Source organism: Lissotriton helveticus, chromosome 6 (genome assembly GCF_964261635.1).
Source record: "Lissotriton helveticus chromosome 6, aLisHel1.1, whole genome shotgun sequence".
NCBI classification, from domain to species: Eukaryota; Metazoa; Chordata; class Amphibia; order Caudata; family Salamandridae; genus Lissotriton; species Lissotriton helveticus.
This window is the reverse complement of record NC_136067.1, coordinates 95,362,395-95,388,356: the sequence shown is the minus strand read 5'-3', so window position 1 is coordinate 95,388,356 and position 25,962 is coordinate 95,362,395. Positions and strand designations below refer to the sequence as shown.

At 43.8% G+C, this 25,962-nt stretch overlaps 1 protein-coding gene across 1 annotated transcript in view; it reads left to right on the top strand.

The window, feature by feature from the left end:
* The window catches only part of LOC144762274 (ATP-binding cassette sub-family C member 10-like), a 1,353,417-nt gene that overhangs the window by 629,346 nt on the left and 698,109 nt on the right, over positions 1-25,962 (top strand). The window contains exon 8 of the mRNA XM_078647416.1: positions 10,672-10,843. Within this exon, the coding sequence (XP_078503542.1) occupies positions 10,672-10,843 (172 nt within the window). The remainder of the gene's footprint in view (positions 1-10,671; positions 10,844-25,962) is intronic.

Below are 25,962 nucleotides of genomic sequence, written 5' to 3'. Positions count from 1 at the left end.
CATCACAGTATCGATGGACTTATACGTTGTCGCTTCGCCTGGTATTCCGTTTTGAATGCTGAAATTGATGGCATTTACATCGTTGTTCGTAGCTGCTAATATAGCACGTGCACTGAGCCACTGATTATTTTTGTAATTCCGTGCCATATTTGAAAGATTATGAGGGCCCTGGGGGGCCGATATTTAATACATTTTTATGCGAAACCTTCGCGGGAGTGTACTCAACAACTTCCCAAAGTTTCATGGTGATCGGATGAATGAGGTAGTAATGCATAAAGGACAAACAGACAGACAGACAGACATACATTTGTTTTAATATATATAGATACTAAAGTATATAAATATATACTAAAGTATATACAAGAGGTCTTGAATGCTCGACCTAAAAAGGACCTGTACACTCCAACTGAACACTACACAGTATGCTGCCACCACTGTGCTCATGCTACTTAGATCCTGGTGAAGGCAGTAGCTCCCCACCACAATGAGAGTAGTGCTTTGGGCATCCCTCCCGGTCCAAAAAGTTCACAATCTGTGAGACAGTCCTGAGTCATGGCGCACATGCATGATTCGTGTCCGCCTGTGACAACAATAATCAGCATTAGTAATCCACACATCAGTACAGTTGGGCACTCAGGGCAGGGGTGCAGGTCTGTTACCATTTAGAGGACTTTTCTGCCTGAACAATAAATCCAAGAACTGAAACCAGTTAAGGATATGTTACAGGGATTATATTTAGTCTTCATTTTAGTTATTCTTTGTAATTTTGCATCTTTTTAAGATTGTGAACACGAGAAAATGCCACAGACGCATTTATTTTTGGTAGACATTGTTGTTCTTTAGTCTCCACTGGTAGTTCCAGGGACACATACTAGAATGTAATGTCCTTGCTTTATTATGTGCTCGTAGGAGACAAATTTCTTTCCCAGACTAAGTAAAGAGTTGTTTCTGCATCTCTAGGAGAATGGGACAAGGCCAGTGTTTTATTATTTAAACAGCGTCCGTTTTGAATTTGGTGAGCAGCACTTCACACCAGAATTATCATGAATGCTGCAGAGAGCTGTGAATGAGAGCCGCTCTGCAGGCCCAGATATTTATCCTACTAAGAAAGATAGCTGTGCAAGCAGAGATGTGTGCATGCTATTGCACTGAGATGAAGTGAATTCATTAAGGCACTGAAAACGGCTTTCTGAGACATTGCACCAAGGTATTGGGTTTGATCATTCCAACTGTACCTGGCAGAAGGGTGCTCCCACAACACTAGAGTAGGAGTATTAGAGATAGATAGGAAGAACAGTAGGAACAATTAACATGGTTGAGATGGTGCAGATGGTGGTGATTGGCGCAACTTCGGCGGGATATCCGGAGGTCATCCGGCTGGGCCTGTGGTTGCCTCCTGCCCCCCAAGTCTTACGTGGGCCCTCAAACTGCTTCACTCTGTAGGCCTCCCGCACCCTGCACTTCCCAAGAGGGTGGCCCTTACGAGGAGCCTGATTTGGATCCGGGACAGGGAGTCCCTCTGATGTGCCACAGCTGGCCATCACCAAGGTCCCATTGAGCAGATTATCCCTGGGCATGAGGAGCTGCTCCTCCCAGTAGCGGGGGAGAGAGGGCCTACGGGGGACTGCAATTGCCTCCCCGGATTGGGGATGCCAAGCTGCGGTGACGGCCTAGGATGTTGGCCCCAAGCTACGAGCCCGGGAAGGTTTACGGCAGCAGCCTTGTGGATTCTGCTACACTGAGGAGGGCCCGCTCTGTTCTGAATACCCCTGTCAGCAGTGGGACCATTGCTGGGGGACTCAGTTCCCCGCATGCACCACTGGTGCCAGTAGCGTGCCACTACAGACCAGTGAAACAGCCAGGGACTGTATGCTTCTGAACAAGAGGGTCGGAGCGTGAACCATGAGGCCCACCCATATCACTGCTAGGAAGTTCCCAATGCTTGCCATGCAATGGATGTCCCACTTACACGCACCACTCAACTGGCTACTACCCTATCCTTAAGGTAGCAGACTGGTATCTACTCAATCTACTTAAATCAGGGCACCTCAATGCTGCAGGAGATGGTGGTGGACTTACGGGGGCACACTCCAGAATTCGTTGAGGACTTAATTTGAAATGCTTAGCTCCCCTGTTTCCATGGGCCCAGTGGGAGGGAGTGACCTCCTGGCAAAGCAAGAAGGGGACTCCAGAGGTGCGGACACTTTTTGCTGGCAGCATGGTAAAAAGACAAGGGTTCCAAGCCCTCGCAGGGGAACAAAATTGTGAACTACACCCACCCCTGGCAGGTCCATGATCCTGAGGACGAGGAGGACAGTGCCCAAGAGCATCTACCGCAAGGGTGGATAATGATGCTCCGTCCCTGGCGAGTCTCATGGCAGCGATCCAGGGCTCTAAAGCTGTGATGGTCAATAAGATTGAGGCAGTAGCGATTGATGTTAATCTGCTCTGGGTTGACCTGTGGGGGTGTAGGAGCAAGTTGCCATGGCAGAAAAGAATGTGGATGGCCTATAGTAGGAGGTCTGTGGCCTGCGTAACACCATTCCTGATTTACAGAAGCTGAAAGCATGTTGGGATGAATGTATGGAAGACTCCGAGGGATGATCCCGGAGAAATCGCCTTCGCTTCATGGGATTCCTAGAGTGAGCAGAGGGGTAATCGGCTGAACTGTTTTTTGAGGAGTGGATAACTACAGCCCTTTTTCACAAAGGAGCCTCCAATTTGTTCACGGACAAAAGAGCCCACAGGGTGCTAGCTCCTCCACCGAAGCTGGGGGCCCACCTGAGAGCAATAATTGACCGTTTATTTATCTTTCGTGATTGCTACGCTATCCTTCCATGCATCAATATGCAGGGGCCTCTATTGTATCAAGGGAAACCCATCTCCATTATCTCCATTATCTATTTATTACACCCAAAGAGTGCAAGAACTGGAAACATTTTATTCTTTTTCAATCCTGAAGAAGCTAATGACTGGTTAGATACCCTCCCACAAGCCTCTGGCCAAAGCACAGACCAAGGCCCCTCCGCCTGGCAGTGACTGTCGGCCCATCTCCAGAAACGGAGGGGGCGTTGGAGGAGTCTGGATGGTAGCCGACAATCAAAAAAGATCATGGCGTGTCATGATGTCAAGCTCCGGGCTACAGATGCAGTCCCAGACTGCAGGGAGTTATTTCAATGTCGACGTAGTGATCCTGGCACAGCTTGTGACAGAACTGGTATGGGATGACTCCAGAGGTTAACATGCTGAATGGTAAGTACCCTAACATAAGGGCCAGGCTCCTTGTGGAATGACTATCGTACTCCCTACGATGGAGCTGGCTGAAACTAACTTTGCATTTGGGACACACTCATTGGCGCATAAAGACTATCGCTGAACTGTTGACAAGGCAGGGGTGGGATGGATAATTTTCTTGCATGGAGGTATTTTGCTGTTCCATTCTATTGATGGCATGTTCTAGGAGAGAATTGTGCGACATAGAGGGGGGCTTTAGTGTTTTCTAACTCGCACCATCTCTCATGTCCTCATCTCTAGCATGCCACTCATCGCTGTGTCACTTGTCACTTGCGCAGTCCACCCTGTTTGTCACGGGCACTTATGTGCACAAAGTGTTTTCAGGTTACACCCACATTCAGTGTAAATAGTGCTAATACTACTGTTTTCCAACACTAGCTCTAAATACATAGTGCCGCTGGCACATCCTTTAACGTTGGAATCTCCCTTCTCTTTCCTTTATGCTACTATATGTGTATGTTTATCTAATAGCCTATTTAATTATTACCTGTTGAGACTTTGTCCTTGTTACATCATTCATCACCCAGGTCTCAACTGGGTATACGGGTGCACTCCTGTCGCTTGATCACTCATCTCTAGCATTGCATAACCTACTGTTATTTTACCTTGTGTTCGAGCTGATTTAGTTTGCTTTTCTATTTAAGGTACTGGGGTGGCTGTTGCTAGTCCTCGACTGCCACTATGATGGGCGGGTTGAGGTAGCCCATGGGGGAGCTGGTTGTGCTTCTGTGTCCAAAAGTTTGTTGACGTGGGATATTTTTAGTTGGTCTTGTGCATCACCAGCCCAGCCAGCATCTGGGGCCCGCCCTCATGCTGAGACATCGGAGATATGATTATTCCATTTTAGAGGGTAGGAAGGCTTACCAGGATTCTTTGATGGCAGAACACATGACTAATATCATGACATGGAACGCCCAAAGTATTGCCCAACAAGAGAGAGGTAGGCGGGTTCATGGCTATTTAAAATTCTATACTGTGTCCTTTGCATTTTTACAAGAGACCCTTATCTGGGGAGACTGTATACCTCAGTGACGGTGGCAGCTATATGGTAAGTCTTACTCTGGTTATGCCCCAGGTGTATTGATTTGGATGGGTCCAGGGGTGTCCTTTGTCTACCGGAGCCATGTCCTGGATCAAGAGCGGTACAAAAGGTGGTGGTAATGGACTGAGCATCTGAACTAATCAAACACTCACACCCAGTCAAAAGATCTGGGTTTAATACATCACCTTTCTTTAGCCCACTCTGCCACCCCAGTTCAGACATGGCTATATGCTAATCAGTCTGACCCTGTGCCTCATGGGAACAATCCAGCCCGAACTGCCAAGCAATGCCTTCCTTGGACCGGAAACAAGCTTCTGAGGACCGGTGTCTGGCCTTACAGCTGTCTTCAGCCCGGCTTGCTTGAATCCAGTGGCAAAGTGAGCAAGAAACTCATGTCTGAGCATACCCTGCCACACTTATGGATCAAGAATGCTGCTGCATAGTCCTATATGGCTTCCTGGATGGACAGGAGATCTGCCTAATTAACATGTACGCTCCTAACACTGATTGTCCAGCTTTTTACGCTACTGTAGCACCGGCTGCCTCCCATTGCTTAGCAGCTAACCTTATCCTGGTGGGAGATTGTAACTGTGTCCTAAATGGTAATCTCGACTGCATCTACCCCGATAATACAGCAAACCCCACATGAAGGAGGCACTACTAGACATGATACAGGAGATGCACCTCCATGACATTTGGTGGGTTTGATACACACAAGATAAACCATTCTCCCTCAAAGAGCACCCACAGTCGCCAAGATTATTGTCTAGTTTCTGACGCTTGTGCGCCACTCTTGTCCAGAATTTCCTATTTACCTATATAGGTCCATTTGCCTTTCCTGCTGGTTCCAGAGAGAATGGCAAAAAGACCAGCGATCCCGCCCTGGTGTCTCGGAGCGGAAGCCCTGACAGACCCTCCCATTGAGGTAATGGTCGCAGACACACTGACACACTTCTTCCGAGAAAACTGGGGTACTTCCAGCAGTAGGGTTATGGATTGGGAGGCAATGAAATAAGTCCTCCCCAGAACTTACCTTAAAAGGACATATGGAGTCTGACTGTAGCTTGAGAAGGATATCTGTCAGCGAGAGGGGGTTTGGGAGTGATAGGAAAGGAGCTCCCCACATATCAAGATAGGTTGAAGGATTGGCGTGAGACCCGCACATCCCTGTTATATGACTGGCGTAGAGTAGAAAACGCACTTTTGCTGTGTATTGACAAAGTCTCCATGCTGAAGGAGACAAGACCGGAGCAATGCTGGCCCCGCTGGGCAAACCGGAAGAATCCCGAACCCCAATCCTGATCTTACATGACCATACGAGACATTTGGTCTGCACACAATGGGCCATTAATGATGTATTCCATTGCCATCTTGGGGACCTCTATGCTAGCCAGGTGCTGGCCCAACCGGGTGCCGTGGTGGACTATTAGGAGGGAATTCTGCTCCCCAGCCTTTCCTCTGAAGACCAGGTTGATCTCAATAGACCCATTTGACGTGAAGAGAATCTTGCTGGGATCCGGACTCTAAAGGCTGCGAAAACACCGGGAAACAATGGTCTCCTGGCTGAGTTCTATCATCGGTATGCAGATATCCTGGATGATAAGCTTCTGGAGGTCTTTGATGATGCACTTCAGCAGGGCATGTGAAGCCCTAATAGCAATGGTCCACAAACCCGTAAATAGACTCAACAGCGGCCTGTGGGTGTAAACCCATCGCCCTTTTAAATGTTGATGTCAAGCTACTTAGTGGCATATTAGTGTCTTGCTTTCTTCAGTGTCTCCCATCCCTCATACACACAGACCAAGCAGGGTTTTCCTTAGGAGGAGCACACTGCATAACCTGAGGTGGCTGTCTCCTGTCTATTACGCCTCGCAGGGTCCTGATGAGGCATTTGCTTTACCCTCCTGGATGTCGAGCAGGCTTTAGATTCTTTGAATTGGACATACCCATGGCATGTCATGAGAAAGGCTGGAATAGGGCCATAATGTAGCCACTGAGATCAGTTATTATACATGGACCCTTGTGCCCATGTGAGATTGGGTAGGGAAGTCTCTGGTTTGTTTAGCCATATATAGGTGTATCACACAGGATTGCCCTCTCCCCCCACTCCTGTTTGCACTTGTGATGCAGCCATAAACTGAGGGACCCTGCATAACAATGGGCCCTGGGGAATTACCATCGGGGAGACCACCCATGTGGTCTCCCTTTACCCAGATGATGCCCTGATTTCTCTCAGATGCGCAACCTACTCAGTATCCATACTCATGCAGGTGATGCAGGAGTTTGGGGAGATCTTATAGGCTGCATGTGAACCCTTCTAATTTGTGACTTTACCCTATGGGATACCTGTTGAGGATGCCACTGGAGAGTCTTCCTCTGGTGGAGCTCTCCTAGGAACCAAGTGATGTCTGGTAACTGGGAATTCACCTTGCACCTACTGAAGAAGCGTTTTTGGAACTTAATATTGGTAGAGTAGTGCAGGATGTGCGTGCCTTCGTAAGATTATGGTGAGACTTACCCCTTTCCCTAATGGGGAAAATTGTCATTGCAAAAATGACCCTGCTCTAGCGGGGCCTATTTATACACTCCTTGGCACTCTATGTACAATCCCTAGACAATACTTTAAAATGATTGACAGTCTTCTTGTTGACCTTTTCCTGGGCAGGCAGATGTAGGAGGGTGAGACGTTCCACTCTGAAAAGAACATGGTCCCAGGGTGCTATGGAGGTTCCCCATATGAAACTCTTTTACATGGCGACACACCTGCAACACACAGCCTCCTGGCTATATACGGAGGTCTCCTGGGAAACAACCCTTTTGAAGGGCTCCTATCCAGAAGGTGCACTTTACGTATTATTGATGAGCTGCTTGAGCGTTTTCCGTGGCATGCATTAACTGATATGACAGGTAGCAGAAACATGGGAGGAAGTGGTCAAAAGAGGGTGACGGCATGCTCCTTATGCTCTGGATCTACCACTTTGGATTTTGCAACCTTTCTGCTCAATAGCAGAATCTATGGCAATCCAAAAATGGAAGGATGGAGGGTGTGTTACGTTAGGAGACTTATAACCAGAGTGGAATGGAATCTTTTGATCACGGCCCGGTCAATTTTTGCAATACATCAAACTTTTAGCTACTGCGAGAGAGATCTGGCCTCCCTTCCCAGATGTCCCTCCCAGTTCTAGCACCCTAGTTACATTGTTGGTATTGTGTGGTATTGCATCTTTATAGGGCACTGCGTGAAAACCTCCTGAGAGGACCTCGTTCGATCCAAGCCAAATGGGAGGAGTTACTACGCAACCAATAACAGAGAGGGCCTAGATGCGTATCCATGAAGGGGTCCGTGTGGCACATTCTAATGCCAGATTCAAACTCATACAGTTTAACTTTGTCCACCAAACTTACCTCTCCCCAAAACCCTGCATGCCATCTATCCTACACGCTCCGACACCTGACCCTGGTGCCGAAGCCTGATCACAGAGTTTGTACACATTGTCTGAGATCGTGTGGTTCTCTCCCCCTATTGGCAGCTAGTCTTCAACAATATCAATTGGGCTTTTGGGTGGCAGACACTGATAGAACTATGTCACGTGATATTCGGTCTCTTCCCCTCCCTCTCCAAAAGGAAACTTAGCAGGAATTTTTTTCTGTCCGGCCTAACGCTTGCAAAACACTGAATAGCAATAAAATGATTGAGTTTTGAGCCTCCTAGATATGCTAAATGGCTCAGGGATATCTCTGAATGGGCCACGGCGAAGGAAGTCTAGATGAAACCAGTCCGGAACAATGTTAAATTAGAGGATGATCATTGAGCCTGAGTGGCCATGCTCGTTGATCTGAAAGAACCTTCCACAGAAGTGCCCACTAAACGACCAACTGGTACTGCTTGTGACCAAGGAGCTGGATAACCATACTGTCTCATTATCACATGTACTGCTTTTTTTTTGGTTAACTAGGGCAATTTTCACGAGAACTGGGGGGGAGGTGGAGGGAGTTGAAAGTGTTTGTATGATCTTTTTGCAGAGATAGCTGTACTGTCAGTGTTATATCCTTACATGCAGTGTTGTTCTCAATTGCTTTATTCCAAAATTTAATAAAGATAATTTTTTTTAAATCATTTGAAAATGTGCATCCCTTGGGAATGCAAAAGTGACAAACGAAGGCGTTAGATCAGTTTCCACTAATTCCTTGGCAATAAGAGTGGTCATGCTTGAGGTTACTAACAACATCTATAACTCTGGGGGTTTAGGAGTTCAAATGCAGTACTGTGAGCTAGCCAAACCAACATTTACTGATGATATAAGAATATTTAGGGGCTTATTTACAAGCTCAGTGGGCCACCGGAGTGTCACTTTTAATGATATTTTAGAGGCACACTGAGCTTACCCATATCTACAAGGCCATGTAAAGTCACCCTGCATGGCTTTTCATGGCCTCGTAGATACAGTGTGGGGCATCACAGTGCAAGTCGCTGCGTTGCCTCGCTCTGCGATGGGGAGGCATGCCATGGGCCACGTAACATCCATGGCATTTGACTCATTCCCATTGTGGAAGAGGACGGGAATGCAACTTGTTTCATAGATACAGCACATTCCTGCCCTTTTCTTTTGACATAGGGCAGCGCAGCTGGAAGGCTTGTGGTGCTGCCCTATGCCAAAACCTTGCAAATGAGCCCCTTAGTGCCTATCTGATTAAGTTTTGCTGATCTAATTCACAGTCCTACAAAATTCGTAGGAACTGTATAAATCTTTTAAGGCACTCCTCATTTGGAAACACATCCAGGATTCATATGCTGTGAATAGGAGGGATTATTTCTAGACAGAAGATATGTGCAGTCTTAACTGTGTCTAACATTGTAGCATTTTGAATCCCAATCGAGACGGAAATACAGCCGGATTTAAGGATCTTCACGCATTGAGTATAGCCCTGAAGAAGTTGCTGCCCACAACCATAAGCGCGACGAAACACATGTTGGCTAAGGCTGTTGTGAATAAACTGAAGCGCATGTTCCAGCAAAGACTCAAGCTTTTGTCACACTGTTATTGATATAATTGATACACATTTAGCGTGTGCAGGAGACTGTTCTGTTTTACCAGTGGATATCCACATGTTGGGGAGGAGGGTGTCTCTCCCTACCCTTATGCACTGCAATCCTCACTCAGTACTAGAGTATACTTACCTGCGTATTGCCCAGGAGCGCCAATACTTTATAGAGCTACCTACCAAGCAGTTTCATTGATTGCAGTTTCATAGGACTGTAAAAAAGTTGAATATGTTACCCAACTAAGTGGCCTAAAAAAGATTAGTGTTATGTTCAGGTATGTTCATCTTGCAAACAAATTGTAGGAGAATTAACCTACTCAGTTTTTTTTCTTTCAAGATTGCGTTGTGCATAACAGTTGCTATCTAACAGTTGTTGAAAAGCTTTTTCTATCATTTAACACATATGTAAGATTTAGAAGGATGGAACAGTGGAGTGAAATAGCATTCTGAGACTTTTGGCATACTTAGCTAGGAGGAACTCAGTACCCACAGTGAAAGTGGATATGCTGATGTCTGGAAGCCACCTAGAAAAATGTAACACATAAGAACTAGTTGTCTATATAAATATGACTCTACATAGTGTTTATATTTACCAGCATAATTTTAATCCGTTTACCGTGGCGGCAATTCCGCCGCTGTGCGGGCGTTCTATTGCGCGGGCGGGGCCGCGTCTGCCAACGGACGTGCGCAGCACTACCAAGATAGTGCTCGTGACTGCCGTTGGCCGACGGGCGCACTTAATGGGTTAACTCCCTCGAAGGAATGAGAGACTGAGCATGTTCGTTTAGATTCACACCTGTGACGTTAACTTCATATAGAGATATTTATAGGGGTAACACAGGCTTTGAAACATCCTTTTGGCTTGCATTCAGTTTTAGATCTAAGAAAGTCAGTCTGATAATTTTGCACTGCCTTTGAGCCATTGTTGTGTTGTCTGTATACATGTAAGTCCTCATTTTAAAAACATAGATAGTGGCATCAAATGTTGTCACCCTGCAGTTGGAGGTAACAGCAAAGGAGCTTAGGCATTGTTCCTATGTTTGCAGAATATTAACTAAATATTCTTCCGGTAAGAATCAGACACCAGGATGCATGAATCAAAAGAAACTCAAGCTATACAACATTTGTAAATAACCCTTTGTTACAGATAATTCACTTATAAATTCTATTCCACCTGTATGAAAAAAGCGAAATTCCCATGACAATGTGTGCCTAAGCATTTGAAGAAAAGATCTTACTACTCCAGTCCTTGCACTACAGTACATCATTCTGGTTTTGTTTACTTTTTTCAGAAAAGGTGGCTGTGTATACATCTCCGATCTAGAGCATGGTTTTGGCTTTGTGGCACAGGAGCCTTGGATACAGTTTGCCACGGTGAAGGAGAACATCCTGTTTGGAAACAGGTTTAATGCCACTTTCTACCAGCAAGTGGTTGAGGCCTGTGCACTGACGGATGATCTTAGCGTGAGTAATAGCCCTGATGCATGCAGCATACCGTATGTAATAGATACATTAAATCACTGTCTTGGATATGACTGAGGAGTGGCAGTGGTCATGCCAGCTGCATGGCTCTTTGATTATCATTTTATTCTTATTATAGAGGGGGACATCTATACCTGGGTAGGTATACCAGCCTTAGCTATCCGCTTCTGTTCCTACCTCTCCAATCATGAGACACCTCCAGTCAAATGTGTTAGTAAGGATACACTCTGGACATTTTTCTGTATTTAAATCATAGACTCAAAATCTTCCTACCTTATCCCCGAAACCTCAGGAAAACAGCCCTTCTTGATTTATCAGAGACGTTACCACATCCCTGTCTCTTATAAGGCACAACCTGTTTACTCCAGTCCTAATTCTGTAAGAGATGCAACTTGTATCCTGTGTAACCTGGTGTAGTTCACATGCATGAGGATGGTCAATAGGATGTACATTATCTAAAAAAATTAAGATATGTACATTTGTCAGTAGTAGTTAAATATATTTTGAATTTTTTCAATATAATTTGTTAATGTTTTCAAGCATAATATAGATTTGTACATTTTACTAATATGTTTTATGTCTAATATAAACATGTATTTTAATTTGGAAAAACTATGTAAGTTTATATTTAAAGGTCCTAATAATATTTTTTATTTATTAAAAATGAATCACAATATTATTTTATTACTTTAGATAGAACTATTAGGTCAAATTTTTACAATCACTTGCATATAATTATTTACAAATAATATGTCAAAATGTTATATAATGTATCTGCAAATGCATTTTTTCTATATGTTGATTTTTATGTTGATAAGGTGGTTAATATGTATTAATATGTATTTTTGCAGGGTTATCCCCAAACTTTTTGTCTATTTTTCTGACATTCTTTTTGTTGGCTTTAGGACTCTGGTCACTTTATCACTGCTAATCAGTGCTAAAGTGCATGTGCTCTCCCCTTGAAAAATTGTATGATTGGTTTACACCTGTTTGGTATATTTAATTTACTTGTAAGTCCCTTGTACAGTAGTATCCCATATACCCAGGGCCTGTAAATTGAAATGCTATAGGGGGCCTGCAGCACTGCTTGTAACACCAACAAAAGTAGCCTTTCAAACCTGTCTCAGGCCTGCCACTGCAAGACCTGCAAGTGCAGTTTACTGCCACTTTCACTTGCCATTTAAGACTACTTGTCAAGCTTTACCCTCTCCGTTCACTACATATAGGTCAGCCCTAAGCTAGGCCCCAGGTAACTCTGAGCAGGGTGCTGTATTAGTATAATAAGGTTGGACATGTGCCTTTATTGTGTGGCATGTCCTGGTAGCGACAAACACCCTATTTTGTTTCTCAATCCTGTGAGGCCTACTCCTCTCATAGGTAGGCCTGGGCATAGTTCGCGGAGTTTTACTATGCAAAACTCTGCGAAGTTACAAAAACACTCTGCAAAGTTCCGTGAATTGCGGAGTGCTGATATTCCTGCTGCTCGGGTAGAAATTCTACGTGAGCGGCAGCTCGCATCACAAATTTACCGTTCGCGATCGTGAACTTACCGTTCACGATCGAGAAAAAAACTCCGCAAACTCCGCGGAGTGCAGAAAACTCTGCAAACTCTGAGGATGGAGCAAAGTTCACCGACCAGGCCTACTCTTGGGCTAGCAGTGGGAATTCCCTTATAGTTGTTTAAGTGGTAATTCCTAATCGGAAAGGAGTAGTGTTGTCATGTTTGGGATGTTTAGAATGGTAGAGAGAAATCCTGCTTACTAGTGTAGTTGGATTTTTCATTACTATTTTGAAATAGCAATTTTAGAAAGTGGGCATTTCTCTGTGCTTATAACTCTACTGTTTTGCAGACTGACTCCAATCCAGCAGAGTGACAGCTACACTTTGGGGCTGATTACGATAAGGCATGTAAAGGCTCCGACATACTGTTGGAACCTTTACAACCGCATCGTAGTGGGCAGTTTGGTTTCCTTTCCGACCGTCTCATTACGATGGAGGTGGTCAGAAAGGAAACCGGCTGGTCATTCCGATTGGCTTCCAATGGGCTCAGAGAGCTCAAACGCCAGTCAGAATGTGGCCTGCAATCTCAAGGAGGGCTCTTTCCGCCTTTGAGATTATGATGCACACTTTCCGACATGGTTTCCATGATGTGTCCGGCATGGAAACCATGTCGGAAAGCGTGTTTTGGGGGCCCCAACAGGCCCCCTTTGGTGCACGGCCTCCAGTTATGGGTTGAGGGGGCTTTGATCCCTGCACCTTGTGGTAGGCACCTTAAGGTGCCTGACACGTGGTACATGGATGAACCGCACCTCCCATTTTACTATGGGAGCATGCATTATGGCCGGTTTATAGCCGGAATGCATGCTCCCATGGTAAAATATAGGAATACGACCGAACAGTGTTCAGTTGCATCCTAATGGGGCAATCAGGACCGCAACGAGTGTTGGTCGGTCCCGTGACCGATGCGGTGTGGAGCGGAATTGCTTCCACCCAACATCATAATGAGCCACTTTTTGTATACTTTCTAAACAGCCACCACACAGGAAGAGCTGGGTGTGACATGAGAGGCATCTGCATACTAATAGTCTTCCTAGACTGTGAGAGAGGGAAGGGAGCGCAATTACATTTGTATAGGCTGTGTCCTGTCCTCACACAAAGGGCTGATTTACCACCTACTGATATCTGGAGCCATGGCTGGGGTTGAAAGGCATTGTGTTACACTTGAAAGGTTTTCTTTGAAGTTGCCCCTTGAACAAAGACATTTGGAGCATAAGTACAGGGGCTCTGACCCCATGTTTTCAGAGCACTTTTGGAACTGGGACTGAACCTCTATCAAGAGAACCGCTGTGCTGCTCATTGGATTCATCTGAACTGCTCTTCTGTTGTTGCCTGCTACTTGCTGGGTGGGTAAAGGACTCATTGGATTGCTTTTCTGCTTTTTACCTTGCTGCCAGCTGCCCCTTGACTCTGATCTAACCAGACTCTCCAGACTACACGATTGCCAGAGATTGCTGAGTTGCTGAGACCTACCTGTCTGCTGCTCCCTGCTGTGTTCCTAGTGTTCTCAGAGGGCTTGTTGTTGTGCCCCATCCAGTGAATATGGTATCCTAGGGACAACAAAAGATTCCCCCAAGTACCATTTCCTGCTCCTGGGCTTCTACAAGTCGAGCATGCTGAGAGCACTCCGCTTTTCAGTCAGCACTTCCACCTTCATCAGCAAGAAGTCCTTGTTGAGTGAGTCTTGAGCACAAATCTCACCCTCCTCCACCCATTTCCCCTGTGCTGCCATCTCCAGCGGGAGAGAAAGTCACTGCAGGTGCAGGGAAACCCCAGGGAGGAGCGGAGCAGAGGACCTCCACATTGGCTGGTGGTCAGGGCCTGTAAGCCTGACTGCGCTGCACCAGCCTTGTTTTTCTGGGGCCTCAAGTGGAGAGTAGCCCCTGTCCCTATGGAAGAGCCGGCATCCCTGGAAGAGGCTGAGGCAGTCCCATATGCCTATGCGGGTGCAGCTGTGTTAATTGAGGAAGACTGCGGCTGTAAGCAGCTCAGCACCGGCGCTACCAAGTATGGAGTGATTACGGCTGCACAGCACATTCACAGTCAACCAGTTCCTAAGGGAGGAGCTACTATTCAATGTTTTCGGTTGCACCGCGTCCAATTGTCATTGAGAGTCCTTCCTCTATATTGGTAGTTTGCTCTCATGGGCCACCAAGAGGGACCATGGAGAGTCTCTCCACCCGCTGTTACACCGCAAACCCTGGGATTCCAGCAGCTGTCCTGTGCATTTGCGGCAGCTGCATTTGCCAAGATTGCACACAGGGATTTACTGTGTGTGTGGCTCCTATCACTGACCAATACCTTGGGACAATTGTGCCTTGTCGTTGATGGTACGGGACAAGTCCTCTTCGGAGACCCCTGAATTTGTGAGGTCTACTTCCAATTACTGTGATGAATGTAGTAGATGTGCAGGTGGTCCTGTAACCTACAATTTTAGAAGAAAAGGTGCATGTAAAAGTTCATCATTAATATGTCTATCCAAAATTCAAAGAATAATAGTATTCATTCCTTAATTTTCATCAGTCCATTAAAAAAATAATCACATATGAGTCTTGTATTTCTTAATGGATCCAAAATAAAAAAAATTATTCAGTCAATGCTTTCCATCAAAAGCAGTCAACGTAGCCCAGCCAAAGCGTTTCCTCCCTACGGACTCATCAGTGGTCAAAATCATGATTCAGTCAGTCGTGCTGTCAGTCCAAACCAGATGAATACTGGACGAGTAGCAGTCAGGAGGTCTCGATGGACACGTTGTTTGGACTGACAGCACGAGATCAATGAGAACGGGATATGAAATATTTATGTGAAATGTGCTGCACCTTGATAGACACAACTGAGGAATTAACATGGTCTTCTGACTGAATCGTGATTTTGAGCCCTGATGATGTCCATAGGGACAAAATGCAAAGGCTGGGCTTCGTTGCCTGCTTTTGACAGGAAATCATTGATTGAATAAAAAAATGTGGGTCCCTTAAGAAACACAAGACTCCCAAGTGATTATTTTTTTAATGGACTGATGAGAATTAGGGAACGAATATTATTATTCTTTGAATTTTTGAAAGACAAATTAATGATGGACTTTTACACGCTCTTTTCCTTCTAAAATTGGATTTTGCATGAACGTGGCCCGGGGGCAGTGTGACCACTTAAAATTGAGTGTGAGAGTATTGCAGTCAGTGCTGAGCCTCGTTTGAGCACATTGCTATGTTAGCATAGGCTTATTAGAAGTTTAAATGCCATTTTACCTTTTGCTGCTTTTGCACACGGCACTGCATATAGCTGTTGTTGTAAGTTAGGCTGCGTGTATTAATTCACATGAGAAAGGCTTTTTTTCGGCATCCCTAGACTTTCGTCGCGACCCTAGTCTGCACACTGAGTGCTAAAGCCTCCAAGGTTATCATAACAAGGTAGCTGTTGTTCGGGCTGATCGGCTCACGTTTTTGACATAACATACATGCAGCTGCAGGCCAATGGAGATTCTGGCGCCTTTAATATTGCACAGTAGGCATGATTTCAGGCGCTTGGAAGAATACCGTTTCCAGAGAGACAGAGAGCTTTCGCAGATCCTGATTTGATTCACTCTTGCTGATCTTAGAGGTATGGGGTCCCCCACACAAGCCTAAGAGACCTTCTATATTTTATAAAACATAGTTCCTAGATCGGGAGGGTGATACACTAGGCACTATAAAACCTGTTTTCACCATCATTGTAATATGAATTCTCCTTTTGTGTTTAATGGAATTGTAACAATGCTGATCATATTTTTTCTAATCATATGTCTGCTTATGTTAGCAAAGATACTGCATCTTAGAGCACGTCGTTAAAATAAATATTTTAACCTTTCTGGTGACTCTTTTTACTCCTGTTGTGGACTGGGATGAGAATAACAAATGAAAGAGTGTTCTTGCTTCCCACCATTCCTGAGTATAACTTAAGTCGCATGTTCTGGGTTGTCTAATCATTGGTTCCTTTGCTATAGGACGAAGAGCTAATGTGACACTGATGCTGGTCGGTTAGGGTTTCTAGGTACTGAGGTGAGTTTTTTGGCCCACCACAATTCAATAAGGTCCTGGATCTCTGTGCACTTTTCTGTGCAGGAGCAGAATCCCTGCAACAGTATGCTAATGAAATCGTCTTGATACCACGCCAGTGCGCCCTTGCTCTTAGCCCACACTGCCAGTTGCAGAATTTTGGGTCCTGTAACCTACGTTTGGTGACAATTTACAGCATAACATGTAATAAGATCACAGGTATGCTATATCTATGGGTTGATTACAATTGTAGGTGGTGTTTGGTGATTTATGTATTATCTTCATGATCTGCTGCATTTTATGCCCTTAGGGCCTAATTACGAGTCTGGTGGACCAAGGACCTCCAGACTCGTGGGGGCCCGGCGGTGGCGGTCTCCAGACCACCCTATTACAATTAGGGCGGTCGGACCACCGTTGCCCCGTCGCTGCTACCAGGGAATTGCCGGTCCCTGGCGGTGTTGCGGCAGTTAGGAGGCCACAATATGCTTGGCGGGACCGCCGCGGTCCTGCCAAACATATTACGAGTTTCCTCTCCACCACGGTTTTCATGGCAGTTCCACTGCCATAAAAAACACTGCAGAAAGGAAACAACGGGGGCCCTACAGGCCCCCCGGTGCCTTAGCACCATGTTGATGCAAGTAGGTGGGCACAACATGTGACCCCCATGTATGTAGTCACCCCAGTTTCTGCACAGCATGGACTTTACAGTCCATGCCGTGCAGGAACTGTTTTTGGCATTCCCATTACGGTACCCATTTTAGGGCACCACCGTGGGAACGTCAAAAAAAGCCTGCCAGACGTGAGAATTATTCATAGGCTGACCACAGATTTGGCAGTGCGGTGGCAGTGCAGTGGTGGTGGGGCGGACCCAGAGCCACACTGCCAAACTCGTAATCAGGACCTTAAAGTTCACTGTGGTATGTTGCACTGTTCAGGATGCACTGTAATGGTGGTTTTTATGATGCTTGCAACATATAAGCTTTTCACTTGTTGCACTCATTGTGATGTTTGACAATTGACTAGTTGGCAAAGTAATTACTGATTCATGTTGCATTGGTCTATGTGTTATTATTAATATATATGATACTTTTATATAATCCTGTGTGGCGTCTCTTTTGTCGTGCATTTATTGTGTTACCTTTGTTAGTGTGTTGTCAAAATCTTTATACATTGCCTCTGGGGATAAGCCTGACTGCTCTGTTCCAAACTACCAGGGGGTGAGCACAGGTTATCTTTGGTGTGTAACTTATTTGCCCTGACTAAAGTGGTGGGTTCTGCCTGACTTAGGTGCATACCCTAGCCAACAACAAACCCTATTTCTAACACCTATTGTTTTCTAAAGGCATATTGTCTTTTTTTTTGTTTCATTTAGCAGCCATCTTTTTTACCGCTAGTTTAACTTTTCTAGTCTATTCCTCTTACTTTTGGTTTGTTTTTATGAAAGTAAGTTGCAGGAAGGTGCTGCTGTTTGTCAGAGCATGTAAGACCTTTTAAAGTTTTTTATAGGGCTTTGAGGGTAGTTGTGATGTAGGGGATACTAGTAAATAGTAGTTATAGTGTTGTCTTGTGGTTTTTGGAAGGTTTATTGGTAGTTATGATAATAATATTTACTAGTGTGTTGTCTTAAGTTGAGGGAGAGTTGGTAGCAATGTGTCAATATTATATGTAATAGAAACTTGCTTTAGTTTTATGTTAAACATGTGTTTGTTGGTAAGTAGTGGGGGCTGAGGGACTTTCATTTTATTTCTACCATTTTACGGTTACTGTTTACTAATATTTTAACTTAACTTACATTTTGTGTGCCTTTTTCCTGATATGTGATTGATATTGTTTTTTGGCTAAATTACTAGTTTCTTGATGCTGTAGTAGCTTCTTTGTAGTATCTAAAGCTAAAGGCATAACAGTAGTAGAGTATCATGTTACTTATTTGTTATGTTACCTATTTTAATTGAATTACTTCATAAGTTAGTATAAATAAATGTTTTACTTACTTTGGAAGGTAGTTTTTAGATTGTGTTTTGAAAATTGAGCTGAGTATTGACTTCTTGCAGCTTTTGTTGTTTTTTGAGTGGTAAGTAGTCACATTTTGTATGCCTTTTATAATGTTACTTTAATTGGTGGTTTCATTTTATTGGTTAATTTTGCTAACAGGTTGATTTTATTGGTTACTGTTCGTTGAGATTGAATTAGTTTTTTCAGTTATTGCCTTTTTATGGTGAATGCTAATTAATGTATATTTTTATAATATTAAATACATATTTCTAAATTTTTGTTTTAATTTGGATGAATTATTGATCTTCATATTTATAATTATTTGTGTTTCATGTTTAAATGTAAGTAATTGGATATAATTGTTTAGTTATATGTTGATGCCTTTAAGCGTGTAAGTATTATGGGTCATTTACGTTTATTTTAGTAATGTAAAATTGTTAAAATGATTTTAAAATATTTATATATTTTAATGTTAATTTTTAAGTTTTGATTAATGTAAATGCCCACCACCGGGGCATTGCAGTTTGCTATGGCATGGCGGAAGCAATGCTGCTGCCATGCCATAGCACGTTGTCTGCTTTCAGCAAGCGAGTGCAAAAATGCTCTTGCTTGCTGTAACCCTGCTTTCCGTAAAACAGACATTGCAGGGAAACAGACATTGCTTTGAGATCCAGGGATCTGCGTTAGAAGCTCCTTGGATCCCAAAGTAATGCCGGCTCCTGCAGGAGGCGGGGAGCTGGCAAGGATCGCAGGGGTCCTGGAGAAACAAATGAAGGGAAAAAAGCCGGCAACTTGCTGAAGCCCGACCCCTTTCTCCACCTCCATGCCTCCTGGCATGCTGCTCGTTGAGGGATTATGTCCTCTTAGCTGCTGAGGGTCCTTAGGGGCCAACAATACCTCCAGTAAGTCCCACTCAGCGGGATTGCTAAGAAGTCTTTGGAGGCCACGCCCCCTTTCTCCACCACTCTGCAAACAAGCTGAGCTAACTATAACTCACACCCCCGCACAACACTGCTTACGATCTCACACATTACATCACTCATGATATGGTCAGTAACATTATTGATGACATCACTGATGACATCTCAAATGACATCACTGATTACATCATCCACAGAATCTCTGAAGCAAGCACTCACACCCCCATATAACATTTCATAGACCCACTCTAACTTCCACACTACCACACTACCATGCTCAAAACTATTGACACACCCATAGCCATTCACTGATTCATAGGTCTACACAAAAATCCACTTAGTCACCCATAGAGACACTCATACATCAACTAACTCATGAATACAGCCACTGATATATCCACTCATACACCCATACAGGTACTCACACACTGTCAGTCACTCATAGAGCAACTCACACACCTACTCACTTACCTATAGTCATTCACACAGCCAAGTACTCACCTATACAGTTATGCACACACCCATTCACTTATTCATACAGATACTAACATTACTCACCTATAAAGTCACTGACACAAGCAAACACTCACCCCTACAGCTACTATCACAATCCCCCACTCACACGTACAGTCAAAGTCAAAGACATACAGTCACTCATATACTCCTACACTGCCATTCACATATACCAACTCATTTACCACTGACACATATGTTGATGCAAGTAGGTGGGCACAACATGTGACCCCCATGTATGTAGTCACCCCAGTTTCTGCACAGCATGGACTTTACAGTCCATGCCGTGCAGGAACTGTTTTTGGCATTCCCATTACGGTACCCATTTTAGGGCACCACCGTGGGAACGTCAAAAAAAGCCTGCCAGACGTGAGAATTATTCATAGGCTGACCACAGATTTGGCAGTGTGGTGGCAGTGCAGTGGTGGGGCGGACCCAGAGCCACACTGCCAAACTCGTAATCAGGACCTTAAAGTTCACTGTGGTATGTTGCACTGTTCAGGATGCACTGTAATGGTGGTTTTTATGATGCTTGCAACATATAAGCTTTTCACTTGTTGCACTCATTGTGATGTTTGACAATTGACTAGTTGGCAAAGTAATTACTGATTCATGTTGCATTGGTCTATGTGTTATTATTAATATATATGATACTTTTATATAATCCTGTGTGGCGTCTCTTTTGTCGTGCATTTATTGTGTTACCTTTGTTAGTGTGTTGTCAAAATCTTTATACATTGCCTCTGGGGATAAGCCTGACTGCTCTGTTCCAAACTACCAGGGGGTGAGCACAGGTTATCTTTGGTGTGTAACTTATTTGCCCTGACTAAAGTGGTGGGTTCTGCCTGGCTTAGGTGCATACCCTAGCCAACAACAAACCCTATTTCTAACACCTATTGTTTTCTAAAGGCATATTGTCTTTTTTTTTGTTTCATTTAGCAGCCATCTTTTTTACCGCTAGTTTAACTTTTCTAGTCTATTCCTCTTACTTTTGGTTTGTTTTTATGAAAGTAAGTTGCAGGAAGGTGCTGCTGTTTGTCAGAGCATGTAAGACCTTTTAACGTTTTTTATAGGGCTTTGAGGGTAGTTGTGATGTAGGGGATACTAGTAAATAGTAGTTATAGTGTTGTCTTGTGGTTTTTGGAAGGTTTATTGGTAGTTATGATAATAATATTTACTAGTGTGTTGTCTTAAGTTGAGGGAGAGTTGGTAGCAATGTGTCAATATTATATGTAATAGAAACTTGCTTTAGTTTTATGTTAAACATGTGTTTGTTGGTAAGTAGTGGGGGCTGAGGGACTTTCATTTTATTTCTACCATTTTACGGTTACTGTTTACTAATATTTTAACTTAACTTACATTTTGTGTGCCTTTTTCCTGATATGTGATTGATATTGTTTTTTGGCTAAATTACTAGTTTCTTGATGCTGTAGTAGCTTCTTTGTAGTATCTAAAGCTAAAGGCATAACAGTAGTAGAGTATCATGTTACTTATTTGTTATGTTACCTATTTTAATTGAATTACTTCATAAGTTAGTATAAATACATGTTTTACTTACTTTGGAAGGTAGTTTTTAGATTGTGTTTTGAAAATTGAGCTGAGTATTGACTTCTTGCAGCTTTTGTAGTTTTTTGAGTGGTAAGTAGTCACATTTTGTATGCCTTTTATAATGTTACTTTAATTGGTGGTTTCATTTTATTGGTTAATTTTGCTAACAGGTTGATTTTATTGGTTACTGTTCGTTGAGATTGAATTAGTTTTTTCAGTTATTGCCTTTTTATGGTGAATGCTAATTAATGTATATTTTTATAATATTAAATACATATTTCTAAATTTTTGTTTTAATTTGGATGAATTATTGATCTTCATATTTATAATTATTTGTGTTTCATGTTTAAATGTAAGTAATTGGATATAATTGTTTAGTTATATGTTGATGCCTTTAAGCGTGTAAGTATTATGGGTCATTTACGTTTATTTTAGTAATGTAAAATTGTTAAAATGATTTTAAAATATTTATATATTTTAATGTTAATTTTTAAGTTTTGATTAATGTAAATGCCCACCACCGGGGCATTGCAGTTTGCTATGGCATGGCGGAAGCAATGCTGCTGCCATGCCATAGCACGTTGTCTGCTTTCAGCAAGCGAGTGCAAAAATGCTCTTGCTTGCTGTAACCCTGCTTTCCGTAAAACAGACATTGCAGGGAAACAGACATTGCTTTGAGATCCAGGGATCTGCGTTAGAAGCTCCTTGGATCCCAAAGTAATGCCGGCTCCTGCAGGAGGCGGGGAGCTGGCAAGGATCGCAGGGGTCCTGGAGAAACAAATGAAGGGAAAAAAGCCGGCAACTTGCTGAAGGCCGACCCCTTTCTCCACCTCCATGCCTCCTGGCATGCTGCTCGTTGAGGGATTATGTCCTCTTAGCTGCTGAGGGTCCTTAGGGGCCAACAATACCTCCAGTAAGTCCCACTCAGCGGGATTGCTAAGAAGTCTTTGGAGGCCACGCCCCCTTTCTCCACCACTCTGCAAACAAGCTGAGCTAACTATAACTCACACCCCCGCACAACACTGCTTACGATCTCACACATTACATCACTCATGATATGGTCAGTAACATTATTGATGACATCACTGATGACATCTCAAATGACATCACTGATTACATCATCCACAGAATCTCTGAAGCAAGCACTCACACCCCCATATAACATTTCATAGACCCACTCTAACTTCCACACTACCACTCTACCATGCTCAAAACTATTGACACACCCATAGCCATTCACTGATTCATAGGTCTACACAAAAATCCACTTAGTCACCCATAGAGACACTCATACATCAACTAACTCATGAATACAGCCACTGATATATCCACTCATACACCCATACAGGTACTCACACACTGTCAGTCACTCATAGAGCAACTCACACACCTACTCACTTACCTATAGTCATTCACACAGCCAAGTACTCACCTATACAGTTATGCACACACCCATTCACTTATTCATACAGATACTAACATTACTCACCTATAAAGTCACTGACACAAGCAAACACTCACCCCTACAGCTACTATCACAATCCCCCACTCACACGTACAGTCAAAGTCAAAGACATACAGTCACTCATATACTCCTACACTGCCATTCACATATACCAACTCATTTACCACTGACACATATATTCGCCCATATCCCACTGACACATACATTCACTCAACAACATAGCCATATACACATTCAGTTACCTATACAGCCCCTCATGTATGTACTCATTAACCCCTACAGTCACTAATTCACCCACTCACTCATCCATGCAGGCAGTGACACACACTCTCACCCAGGTACTCGTACACCCATACAGGTATTCAGACGACCAATCAAATACCCATATGGGCACTCTTGTACTCACTCACCAACCCATACAGCCACTTAGACACCATCTGACAGACTGATGCAGACATTCTCAGAAGCCAGTCACTCACCCATACATTCAGTGAGATACCTAATCAGGGGTGGGCGGAATTTGCGTAGTCGCACTACGCAAAGCTCTGCGAAACGGTAAAAAATCTCTGCGAGCATGCAAAAGTTCTGGGAATACGCGGAATTGCTTGTTCCGCTCGTTCGCAATGTTTTTTTACTGTTCACGAATGTTGTTTGCGTGCTCGGGGAGAAATATCTCGCGAACACGCATTTTGAAAGCGCGTACAAGCAAAAAATTCAGCAAAGTCGCGTATTGCGGAATTTTTGGCAAATCCGCGTTCTCTGCGGATCGTGAAATTACCCAAATTCCACAAATTCCCTGAGCGGAACGGAATTTACCGCCCAGGCCTACTAATCACTCACTTATGCAATCAGTGACGCACCCACTGAATAAGCCATATAGGCACTCATGGACCCAGTGATTCATCAATACATCTTAGTATATATATTTAACATTTATAAACATTTCAAAAACACTCACAGTCACTGGATGATGTCAGCAGTGATGTCATCAGTGATGTCATCAGTGACTGTGAGATGCCATGAGTAATGTAATATGTGAGGTCATAGGTAGTGCATTGCGGGGGCTCGAATTATAGTTAGGTCGGCTAACCATAACTGCTGAATTTGACTGGTTTTGTACAAGTGAAAAGTCAGCCTAACTATAGCATTCCTGTAACCTTTGTTTTTTCAGTGATTTTTTTTTAATATGTATATATCTATATATATATATATATATATATATTTATATATCTGAAAGAAACACATTAGTTATAGATTCCTTACCTTAGAATTACCCCCAGGCGTCAGACTGGATCCGGAAAGTTTTTTCACCAGCAGTATCTCTGTGCTTTGGAAGGTGGCGTCGGTCGGCTCTGCGTCCGTCGTCATCGGTCCTGACACTTCACCCGGCCTTGGCATGTTGTCTCCTCCTACTGTGGCATCGGAGGAGGGAGTGTCATACGCTGTGGTGATGCGTAGGATGGCCGAGGCCTGAATCTCCAGCTTCCTACTGTGGTAGTCAGGAATAACCTCCTGACTGAGGGGCTTCAATCTGCGGCGAGCTCTTTGGAGCCCCTACCGCCATTTAATGAGGCCCTCACCAACGTCCTTTTGGGCACGTGGTCCACTTTTCGTTGCGAGTGGAGTTGCGGTCTGTTGTATGCCTTTCCGCCTATACCACTTCTGCCCAGAGTGCTGAAGAAGATCAGGCGCGACCGGGCCCAAGTCATTCTTGTGCCTCCGGATTGGGGACAAAGAGTATGGTATCCTGAGCTGCTCAACATGGCCATCGACCCACCGATCAGACTGCCTGTTCGTGAGGATCTTCCGTCGTAGCAGCAGGGGACGGCCCTCCACCTGAACCTGACATGTTTCTTTCAGATATATCTTTACCGAAGGTAAGTAACTTATATATATATATATCATGTCATGTGATCAAGGCTCCGCTGAGCCGAAACGTCTGTGACTCTTTCTGCTAAATAAATTGTGAAGAACCTCGAGGTCCGTGTCCGGTGTTTACTTGCCAGCAGAGGGAACTGCGGGGGCTCGTGAGGAACGGAGTTCAGGATATATATATATATATATATATATATCGTCGCTCCAAAAACACCAGGGCAGGGCACTCGCAGGCGGGTGCTTTCCAATGTGGGGGTGCTCCCACAAATCAAATTGCCGCTTCGATATCCGTAACTACGGACTTCCGTCCTACCGGAAAAAAGCACTCACGGGGGGTCGTTTGGGTTATTTATTTTCACCAACAAACAGACACTCCATCAAACAGACGCATTTCGGTAAAAAAACCTTCATCTATGTTTACTGTAGCGCCATCTTAAACACCTCGTGTTACTGAAATCAAGGAAGGACTTGTGTATTACCTCAAGGTCCTACCAACAAACGAGCGCCATCTTAGAATGTCCAGATAAACAACTAAGATTATATAAAGTAATTCATGGTACAACTAATTAAGCCCATCGATGGGCGCTTTTGGAGCATGCATCATATACACACTCTGTACAATATATACAGTAGATACAGTATATACAATTTCAAATGTACAATCTCGCCCTGAATGGGCATGCACTCAATTTTCTATATCATAGACCTGTGTCTAACCAAAGCCAACAATACATCATGTTATATACAAGAAGAAAGAAATATCAGAACATCCGAAGGGAGAAACCAAAGAGGTTAGAGGGGAGAAAAAGAAGAAAATTAGACACAAGAATTCTCCATATATACAGTTTCAAACTTTGAGGAAAACATTATGTACAATTTATACATGACGAGGGCATATGTTAATGGGTATTCTAATCACATGTTTCTTAACTCAGCTGTCCCAAAACCATATAAGCTTACTCTAGAGGATACCTACAATGACACGGAATAAGTGTAAGATTATTCTCCCAAATGTATAGCCAGTTCATCACTACTATTTAAGCCCAGAGGGTACATAGTATGCATATCAATGATATATCTCGACTCCAATCTACGAAGTCGTAATAATCTATCTCCCCCTCTGGGATTACTGGGGACATGATCCAGCCAAAAGTAACTGAGTAGATCCCTGTTGCGTTGATGAACTTTGTCAAAATTACG